We start from the raw sequence: 11592 nt of genomic DNA on the forward strand, positions 1-11592 counted from the left end.
ATATAAGTGCTATAATTAAATGCTGTGTGTGTGTGTGTGTGTGTGTGTGTGTGTGTATGAGAGAGAGAGAGAGAGAGAGAGTCTGCAGCCCAGAATAAATGACATAATCGTAGCTTCTTAAAAATAGCTGTCTGAGAACATTGAGTATACAAACACACACACACACACACACACACACACACACAACACAACACAACACATATATATAGCTGCTGTTTATTTCACACTTCTGGATGTAAACAGTCTATATAAACTATACAGTACATAAACAACACATAATCAACTCGCACCACACAAACACAAACCTGGGTGAAAATTACACACAATTACGCACAAATCAGGGAGAAACACAAACACTCATCTCTGATTGTGAACCTCCGGTCTCCGGTGCCGACTGGGAAAGCACTACAGAATGAGCAAGCTGTTTAAATAGTGTGCTTTCCAAACACACACACACACACACACACACACACACACACACACACACACACACACACACATATATAAAGAACACTGTCTCTGACTGCCAAAACCGTGAGATCCATAAAATTGACTACACCTTCGCCAAAGGAAAAGGAAAAAAAAAATCTGAATGCATAAGGAATTCATCAAGACACGCGAACTCAATTAACAAAGTCAAATCCATCAGCTCTTCATCTAATCCTTAAACCTAACTCCAGACTGGTGGAATTACATCATTATCGCCGGACCCTGGCTCAGGGCGTGAGGTTGTTATTAGTAGAGCGGGGTTAGGTTTGTGAGGTCATCGTTAACAGGGGAACATATGAGATTGTGATGTCATCATCACTAGACCGTGTCTAGGCTTGGCAGGCCATTACTAGTGGAGCACCAGTGGGGATGGAGAGATCTTCATTAGTGAAGCAAGGATTAGACTGTGATGTCATTATTAGAGGATTATGAGGTCATCATCCGTCCGTTTTCCCTACCGCTTATCCTACACAGGGTCGCGGGGAGCCTGGAGACTGTCCCAGGGAACTCGGCGCACAAGCCGGGGGTGCCGACCCATCGCAGGGTACAATCGCACACACATTCATACACTACGGACAATTTGGAAATGATAATCAGCCTACAGCGCATGTCTTTGGACTGGGGGAGGAAACCGGAGTACCCGGAGGAAACCCCCGCACTGCACAGGGATGCACGCTGCACAATAATCCTCCGATGCCACTGTGCACGGTGAATTAAACGACATCCTGTCTATAAACCCTTTAACCAACCGTCATAACTCTTAACTGCTGCTCCACCACCATCAGTTCCACAACACAAAAAGAAAGAAAGATCTTTCACCCATTTTTTTTTTCAAATGGGTGAAAAAAATGTATATATATATATATATATATATATATATATATATATATATATATATATATATATATATATATATATATATATAAGGATTTGCTAGCTAAAGCATTCACGTATTAGCTAACTGTTACTGTAAAAGCTAGCTGGCTAGCAAACTGTTTAGCCAGCGTAACGCTTTCTCAAATCACATCCATATTAACTTGAATGAAAGCTTCAACCTCAGTATTTAAGCAAAAAATATTTAATGTATTAAAGGCTAACATCACTGACAGAACTTGCTAGCTACCTTGTCTGCTTGCTAACCAGTTAGCTCGACTTGAGCAGTCTAAAACTACACAACTACTTAAATTCATAACGGAAAAAAAAATATGTTTTAGAGCAGAATGCAGCCTGAGGTGATGTTTTTTGTTGTTGTCCTGAAGCAAAAAAAAAAATTTTACCTCAGGATTCAGTCGTACAAAAAGTGGAAAATGTGCTAGCGTGTCCGCTAACTCTGAGGAGAAACCATCCCTATTACGGTGCGGCCCCTGCGGTCTCGAGCGATTTTTTTCTTCAATCTAACCAGTTAGCTAGATTACAGTGAACTAAAACTAGAGAAGAAGTCAAATATATGCAACGAAATACAGATTCAGGGAGCAGAATCAAGGCTGAGGTGATTTCCCAGCATTTCAATCCTCTGAATCAACTTATAATCCACCTCGTAATTGAGTTACGTAGAAAAGGGACTACACATGATCATTAATCACTTCATTAACTCTGTGGATTTTTATTTATTTATTAAAATAAAATATTTACTCTGAGGAGAAACTGTTATTTGTGCCCGTTGCAGCTGTGCCCCTGCACTTTCTAACGAGAGCTGTAAATAATCGGCCTCTTTCACGGCAGGGAAAATTGGCTCCGGTGAGAAAGCGTTAGCGATAAGGCCGTGACCTTTCTGAGTTTCACTAAAACACACATTTCCCACACGCTTGTTCTGGTCTTGACACTTTTTGCAGCTTATGTCAGTGTGGGACTGGTGAAAATTTCCAACCCCTCCTTTTCACTTTCTTCTTCTTCTTCTTCTTCTTCTTTTTTTTTTTTTAATCGGAGCCAGTAGAAATTTTCCGTACTGCAGCTGATGGGGCTGTGGTCGGGAATGAGGAGGAGAAATCCCCTTTAAGGCCCTGAACAAATACGGAGCTTCGTGTGAGTTGGCGTGGATAGCGAGCTCGATCTGATATCAATAAGCGGAGAGAAAGAGAGACTGTGAGAAGACCGAGACAGACTCGAACATTAGCTGTACGCTTCAGTGAGTAAAACGTAAACGAATATAAGTCACCACTGGTTGTAAAAGACAAGGCTGTGTGTGTGTGTGTGTGTGTGTGTGTGTGAGCTTATTCTCGTAAAGACCTTAAACACAGGCTATCACTACCAGCTGATGACGCAGCACACCCACGACAGATCATTTGGAGCAAAACACTCGTCTCAAAGAGTCTCTCTCACACACATGGGGGCATACGTAAACACACACACACACACACACACGGCATATTTTTGCTGTGGTTTTTCAACACTCAGCCCACGCTGAGCCATGACCTACGGTTTTTTCCATGGATATTACTAGGAAAGAAAAAAGGAGAGAGAGACAGAGAGAAAGAGAAAGAGAAAGAGAGAGTAGCGAAGGAGTTAAGGGTGGAAGGAGGACCAAAGCTGGAAAAATGAGAGGCAAAAAAAAAAAAAAGGACGAAAATATGTGGCGTATGTGTGTGAAAGTGAGGAGAGCGAAACAGAAAGAGCGGCTATAAGAGAAGCTATAACGTGGACTAGTTTGTCCACGCTGATGAAATGACCCTTACACTGTGAACAATGGAGACAGGACACGAAGAGGACAACTTTGCAGAAACACACACAAACACCTGAAACCACTTGCAGGAAATAAAATGGCTTCTTTACGCACCTGTGTCTGAGTAGTGACACGGCTAAAATGGTCGCTTCTCGGTTTGACGTCTTATAAACTTCATACCACAGTTGAGTCCAGTCGAGTTCCTCGAATCTGATTGGTCAGAAGGTGATCCATGTTCTATAAACGGGAGCTCGTTCTAAGACGTTCGGTAGGTCTATAGTATTGTTTCTGTAGTAACATTTCATTCACAGGGACTTGTATAGCGGAAGCATATATATATATATATATATATATATATATATATATATATATATATATATATATATATAAAGAAAAAAAATAATTTGCAGTTGTTCTTTATTTAACATTCATGGAAGGAGTCTCCAGTGTCAGAGGTGAAGCTCTAACTTTTCCGACATCTAGGGGTTTTTTTTACGCTTTGCTGCTTCTCTGTAACATGACGTTTCCGTCTTATTAACTTTTAAAAGCTACAGTAGAGGGACGGGAGTCTGTGAGAGAACGACTCCTGACAGGTGAGACCAGGACGCACCGGAGCATAAAACGTGACTTTACATGCATGAACAGTATAACGTGGGGTTCTTTAATAAATCGGAACATAATCCACTTTGGCGTGGTGAGAGTAATTCTGCTTCATCTCAGCATGCCATGCATGTGTCAAGGGATGTACCTGCACAAACAAGCATAGGAAAGAACACAATAAAAGGAGTGTGTGTGTGTGTGTGGCAGCTTGTGTATACTTGAAAGCCTCACCAAACATTCACTCGGCGTCTTCCAGTCACTGTGTGTGAGCTACAGCTGACCAACACAAACATCACCCACTTCAGCAAAAACCTCAAGCGACTCATCATCCTGTGCCTGAGGTCGAGTCGCTAAATAACCACGCTGCATCTTATAACCTCAACGCCTGCATGGGGTTCGAAAGACGCCTAAACTTGCCAACATCGACATGTCCTTTCTCTTTCTCTCACATGAAGAGCTAACAGCAGTTTCTCTCGCCTTGAGAAACACCTGGATCCCAGTCACAGTCATGATGATCAAACCATCTCTCCACGACCTGAGATTTCTCCAGTTCGCTAATCATACTTATTTAGGTGACGAAGTAAAAGCGAGCGCTCCTGAGAAAACTAATTTAAGAATCTCAAAAAACCTACCATTATATAAGTATAGGTATTTAATTGATCACAATTTATCGCCCAGCGCTATATACTAACACCTTCGAATTCTCCATGTTACTATTTACTAACAAATAAACACCGATGATGCAAATAATGAATAATTAATACACTTTAGTGTCTTTCAACGTACACGGTGGATCTCATGAAGCTCTTGACAATAGGCTAATAAAGTGAATGAGGTGTGTCGGCGCTGTGCTCTCGGAGCGAGAGCACTAATGTACACAGCGAGGATTTGAAAGAGCTTTTCTCATGTTTAGTTACAGTGAGTCAACGTCTGGTAAATGCAGCTGGGCGGCTACAGCAAACCCGGCCTCGCTATTCCAGACCTCCGGAACAGGATCGAGCCTTGATTTGAGGCGGGGGACTCGATGGAGTCATGTTATTATAGTCAAAAAGTGGTGTACTGATTGTTTTGTTTTCTTGATCCCATCAGAATCCATTCCAGTAGAATATCTTCAAATGTCAGGGTCATCGATCTTATCAGAAACAGAAGGATTTAACTTTGATATAAGTCGATTTTATATCATGATGATATTTGTCATCGAGCTTGAATCGCTGAGTCGAATCCCAGTTTCGTGTATTGTACATTCAATTGAATCGCTGAGGAATCGAATGGAAAACCAGTGAATCGTGAATCAAACCAATTCACTGCCACCGCATAGATTCGCATCCACGGCAACGACTCAAACGCGGCGAGACATTTTCCGAATAACTGGTACGAGTAAAGAATGGGTCGGATGACTAAAAGTGAGATTTTTATTAAGAATAAATAAATCAATCAAGAATAAAATACGCTACTATGTGTCTAACATCACGGCGCTAAAGGAGCTCTTTATCAAAATGGTGTTGATAAAACTTCGTGATATTCGCGCGCCGGATTAACAGATCCAAACACGGAAGGCCCGAGAAAGAAGAAAAAAATAAATAAAAAGTCGTCTCAGATCAGATTGCTGTCAGAAGGACGTCCTGCGGAGAACCTGGACCGTCTCCAGATATCACGGTGAGAACGATGATGGCTTATTCAGACCACGGCTACAGCCAAACAACCGTGAAAAAGCACAATGGAAGATTTAAACGTACTGTAGCGCATAATCTATTGTACAGATGAGTGGAAGTTAACCCCTTAAACGCCACACTTGCATTCCTCACTCTCAGAGCTACGCATTTTTACTGAATTATTTACAGTAGCTGCTAAATCATACGCTTAAACAGGAAAAATAGAGCAATAAACTGAGACACTAAGGGTTTTAAGGTTATTTTTTTTCCCCAGGGTTTACACTCCTGCCTTAATACTTTTAGTAAATACTCAATCATTAGTGTTTCAAAGATTGACAGAAGTTTAACTAACTAACTAACTAGTGCAATGTGATACATTTGTAGCTAAAATCAGTTAGCTGGCTAGGCACTCCAGCGAGAACTCCAGCTAACATTTGTCTCATTGCTAACATTTGTCTTACCGATTTGAATAACAGTATCATTTGTGCTTCAAAGATTGCTAAAAATCGTTCCAATTGATAGCTAGACCTAACTAACTGGCAAAATATGAGCTCATAGGCAGCATATATATAAAAGTGTTTAGCTAAAATTAGCTAGCTGGCTAGTTATGGCAACCTGGCTAGTTGTGATAACCATACTGACTTATAAATTGTTACAAACTGTTTTAAAGTTAACATTATAGCTAACATTTGTCTTTTTTCCTACTCGCTATCGTATATATAACTATAGCTAAAGTTAGCTAATCAGTTAGCTGGGTAATTATGCTAGCTTGCACTTTGTTTACAAGTGCTAGCTCAATGTTTAAAAAAACCCCCAAAAAAACACCCAAACACTAGGCAGCCATTTTGGACTGTGTTCACACTGCCTGCTTTAATCATTTGCTTGTAACACTATAACTAAGATTTCCCTCATAGTTAGTAATCTTTTACTGTTCTGATTAACACAGAAAAAAAAAAAACGTTAGCATGAAGAAATACAGCTAGCAAACACCATGTAATCTGATAGGAAGTGGACGTACAGGCTAGCGTTAGTTAAGTTAACTGGCATTTCTGAACCGTGTTTGTGGTCCTGATACCGTATGTCTACGTGATCGTCTTCAGTTAGCTAACGTTATAGCTAACATTTGTCTAATAACCAACATTTCCTTTACTTTTCTGATTAATATTTGTGTTTTATAGATTGGCAAATGTCAACTCTTAAGAAGTATAACTAGCTAACAGAACATGAGCTGTAACAAGCTAGCATTAGTTAGTTAGTTAGTTTATTAGTTCATTAACTAACATTTGCGTCCTAGCTATAAACTCTCTTTAAGTAGCGTGTGTGTGCATGCATGCGTGTGTGTGTGTGTGTGTGTGTGTGTGTGTACACACTGGTCTTGGATGTCCATAAATGTAGCTTTCACTAGACCATTAATCAGCTTCCTCTTTTATTTTTGCCGCTAGTTTATTTTGGGCTCTGTTCACTTTTTAAATCCTGATTCATGTGTGTGTGTGTGTGTGTGTGTGTGTGTGTGTGTGTGAGAGAGAGAGAGAGAGAGAGAACGAGAGAGAGAGAGCGAGAGAGAAGAGTACTCCAAAATAACCCTGTGTGAGAGCACAAACCAAAATCAGACTTCCCCTCACACACACACACACACACACACACACACATACATAATCGTTTTGCCCCATTTGTCCCAGACATTCTTGGGTTTAAATAACAAATTACCTCGGATATGTATTAGCTCGGACATGAGCTTCCTCCCCACGCAGATATAAACAGTAGAGGATAAAAACACACACGCACACACACACACACACACACACACAACTCTATTACTCAAGAGTGGAAACAGTTTCTACAGGACTGGAGATGGAGATAAATGTTTAAGGGAGAAAACGAGTATGCTGCCCGTTTGTGTGTGTGTGTGTGTGTGTGTTAAAGACTATAGACCCTGCTGGGTAGACTCTACGGCACCACGGCTCACCACCAGTACAATGAGATACGGTGCAGAAAGAGTCACAATGAGGAAAAAGCATTAAAGTGAAACGACAAAAACGACAGAATCTATTATTACACCTCTTCATTTTTTTTTTTTTTTAACGTCCTACATCAAAGTCCACAAGGAGCCAAAGTTCAGGCCTGCGAGCGAAATCCTGTCCATCTGGACGCACTCGAAAACCCAGGAAACAATCAAAGCGGGCGTAATTGTAGTGCTTGACCGAGAACGACTCCGCTCCGCCGAAACTCCTAAAGCGGCTCTGCGGCTGAGGAGGAAAGGAAAAAAAATATATAAAAAAAACATGCCGGGGAAAATAAAAATCCCAAAAAAAGCCGTTTTGCCTACAAAACTCCAACGCCAGACCAGATGGGCTTCTACGGCGGGCGTATAAGGTCACGCCAAGCTGGCCGGCGTAATCCTCAACTTATCCGTCCAATTTGAAGTTATTCTAACTCCGACTTTTATTACGCACTCAAACATCTCGCTTGGACCTCGTTCACTCGGACGAGAAACACCTCCTGTGTTTATGTGCTCCTCGTTAAAAACTCGTCTTTACGACTGCAGAAGTTGTAATTATGACCTGGCGTCGTTGTTTTGGAGCGGGGGGGATGGGGGGGGGTTAAAAAAAAACGCCACAGTCATTTTATTTTGTTTTTAAAGACTAGCCTGTCAGACTGAAAGCTCATTCAAAAATCCAAAAGTACAAACCATACAGTGTTAAAGGAAAAGTCCACGGAGAAGCACGTGAGTTTGTTTGCTTGGTGCTGTACCGTCGTTATTCCCGAGAGAAGACGGCGGTTGCGTGGCGCTCTGATGTCACGCGAGGACGTCGTCGTAGTTATTGTTTATCGAGTTTTTCTGTGCGTTTTTTTTGTTGTTGCTAAAATTGGCGAAAGCGTGACCGCATGCGATGTTCGTTGGTAAACGAGACCTTTAGCTGTACTCGCGTTCATTCGATTCAGTCGCGATGACATCACGTGACGCGTCCCGGCCCGAATCTGCTGTCATCTTCATCAAAAATTGCAAAACGCTGAACGCTGATGGTGCGTGAAAGTGCGGATGAAAGGACTAAAGCGCCGCTGCGTCGCGTCGCGTCACCTCTCTAAGTAGAGAACAAGCACGGGTTTGGTCTGTGGTTTTACTACAAAAAAGCTGACCGAAAAACCCCCATGCACTAAGGTGGAGCCACCGGAAGACCACCGCTGACCACGTTTAACCACGTGTAGACCCGCTGCTGCACTCAGAACGCCTGAACTGAAGAGACTCCACAGAGATGTAGTGTGTGCGGCGCTGGGGTAAATGCATCAGGTACACAGCGCAACATTGTTCCCATGCGCTCTTTTCCCCCTCCAACAACCGTCTTGGCCTGCTGTACGTCAATGCGCCTTGTTTACATGTAAATACGCTGAAGATCCTCTAACAACAGCGATTAAAGACATTTTTATTTTTAACATCCGTTAGCACGCTTCGTTTCTGAATCGTCAACACCGTATTCGTAGCTGTGTGGCGAGTTTGGCGACTTCCTGTTGAAGCGTCGCAGAAGCGAAACATTTCTCCCAAGGCTCACTACGACGCTCTCACCGCCAGAACTCCAGCGCTACCATAACCGTAACAAAAACGTTCGGCGGCGTCACGGAAGTCAAACTGGGAAGGAACCCGACAACTCGAACCGATCACGTTACTCGGCATGCGGGAGCGAACATCAGCGGTTTCGCAACTAACGTTGGCGGTCCAAAGGTTCAGATGAAGCGTTCCGTTCCGCTTGTCTTACACAGGGAGCCTGGAGACTATCCCAGGGAAATCGGGGCACAAGGCGGGGACACCCTGGACCGGGTGCCAACCCATCGCAGAGCACAATCACACACACACACACACACACACACCCTACGACGCACGTCTTTGGACTGGGGGAGGAAACCAGAGTACCCCTGGAGGAAACCCCCGAAGCACGGGGAGAACATGCGAACTCCACACACACAGGCCGGAGGCGGGATTCGAACCTCAAACCTGCTCAGGTGCGAGGAAACAGCGTCCACACGTCACCAAACGTACCGAATGCTGGGCGTTTCAAGACCTCCTCAACATCTCAACTCATGACCGCAGAACTGCTTTATGACGTGTGATTTTTGTCCACCACACCAGAACCAGGTGGAGCAGGCTCGGTGGCAGTCCCTTTCCACTGATGCGCAAACCACACAGGTAATTAAACTACCAATCAGCGTGCGGAATTGTGACGTCAGAAGTACGTACAAACTTTGGACGCGTTTCAGTCTGCAACACGTGAACGACGCGTCAGTGAGTAGCGCGCTGTTGAGCCCGGAGAGAGTTGGATGGACCTACCGACTCTGAAGCCGTGTCCGGTGAGCGTGTCGGCGGCCTGTCCGTTCTCCCCGATCAGCGTCGTGTTGTCGCCCTGCTCGCACGTGTCGCGGCACTGGCCGTTGCGCTCGCACGTGCGCTTGCAGATGAGCGGCGCGATGACCACCTTGAAGCGCTCGCGCGTGGACACGCGCTCCAGGCACGCCGCCGGCCTCCGGAGCGCGAGACAGACGAACAGCAGCAGCGGAAGCGTCACCGGGCGCATGCTGGCATATCGCGCGCGCGCGCGCTCGGCGCGTTTTGGAGTGGGGACGGAAAAAAATAATAAATTACAAACAAAAAACAACTATTTGTTTCTTCTCTTATAACAACAACATGATGTCGGTTAAATAAACAGGAGCGCGCGAGACATCCTAAAGTCCAAAAGCTCGTGGTCGGTAAATGGAGCACCACCGAGTCCTCTTCTTCTCCTCACAGCTGCGTGTGTGTGTGTGTGCATTTAAAAGTTTTGGGGAAAGTTAACAGCAGGAGGAGGAGATGAAGAGGAGGAGGAGGAGAGGAGGAGCGAGACCAATCCGGTGCAGGCAGCTAGTGATGTGCAAAACGATTCTTTTTCTTTTTTTTTTTTACTGAGTCGACTCATCCAGCTCAGTACAGTAAAGGGAATCGAATCTTTTACTCGCTGATTCGTTCAGGAGGTAAATCCTGCAGTTAGAATCATGCAAATAAAAACAAAGTGATTTTAAACGCAAAAACGTGGATGTGAATGATGTTGAGTTTGTATCTTATAATCTGAAACTGAATTCAGTACTGAAACTGAATCGAATCGAAAATCTGAAACTGAATTTCACGCGTGATGGCACGTGACTGACTGTGATATTTGTGTGACTTTTATTTATTTATTTATTTTAAATAAAAAGCAATAAAATGACCGTAATAATGACTGCCACTGTGACGTGAGTCTGTTTTAAATCATAAACTCATAGCCTATATTCTGCAGGGAATATTTTATATACTGTATGTGTATATAAATATATGACATAATCTCCAAATGTTATTCTTTTATTCCTGTTTTTTTTTAACTCTTCTTTTCTAATAATTGAAGACTTATTTCCCATTTTTCCTCCTTCCCTGTCATGGCGGTTCAGTTCTGAGGTCACCACCGAATCTGTTTTTAAAATTGAGCCAGTAGAGTCGAATCGGTTCAAAGATTCGTCCAAAAAAAGAGTCGGTTCATTTCAAGGGCTGCACATCACCGGTAGGAGCAGCGGTGGTGTGTTGTTTCTTTCCTCCTGGAGCACCTTCTGTCTCACTGCTCATGCATGCGCGCGCGCGCGCACACACACACACACGCGGAGGGAAGGATTCAGATTTCCACATGTATTTCAGACACTGTTATTATCACATGACTACGTCTACACGTTTCATTGATTTTCATATTTGACATTTCACGCATTTCATTTCTTTTCACGTGATTTTTACACGTTTCATTTATTTTCACTATATTTTTGCACGTTTGATTTTACTTGTGTGGTATTTATTTTCTTTCACTTATTTATGTGATCATACCTTTAATTAATTTTTACGTGTTTAAGTTACTCACGTGTGATGTTTCACACGTTTCGTTTCTTTTAACACATGATTTTCACACGTTTCATTTCTTTCCGCGTGATTTTGACGTTTCATGCATTTTACGTGACGTTTCACGGTTCATTTCATTCAACATATGATTTTTACACGTTTCATTTATTTTTGTGGGGTTTTTTTTTACACTTTTCACGTGTACATTTTACATTTTGTTTATTTTCACGTGATCACACATTCAATTTCATTTTGCAGGTGATTTTTTTTAACACGTTTCATTTACTGCACGTGTTCATTTTGCTCACATC

General features: G+C 42.9%; 1 protein-coding gene across 3 annotated transcripts in view; it reads right to left on the reverse strand.

Annotated features, from left to right (window-relative positions):
- ltbp3 (latent transforming growth factor beta binding protein 3) overlaps positions 1-9991 on the reverse strand; it is a 40567-nt gene extending 30576 nt beyond the window's left edge. For all 3 annotated transcript variants that reach the window (XM_053617457.1, XM_053617456.1, XM_053617455.1), the window contains exon 1: positions 9722-9991. In XM_053617457.1, the coding sequence (XP_053473432.1) occupies positions 9722-9965 (244 nt within the window). In that variant the 5' untranslated portion in view covers positions 9966-9991. The remainder of the gene's footprint in view (positions 1-9721) is intronic.
- Positions 9992-11592: the final 1601 nt, after the last annotated feature.

This window comes from Ictalurus furcatus, chromosome 28 (assembly GCF_023375685.1).
Source record: "Ictalurus furcatus strain D&B chromosome 28, Billie_1.0, whole genome shotgun sequence".
Taxonomy (NCBI): domain Eukaryota; kingdom Metazoa; phylum Chordata; class Actinopteri; order Siluriformes; family Ictaluridae; genus Ictalurus; species Ictalurus furcatus.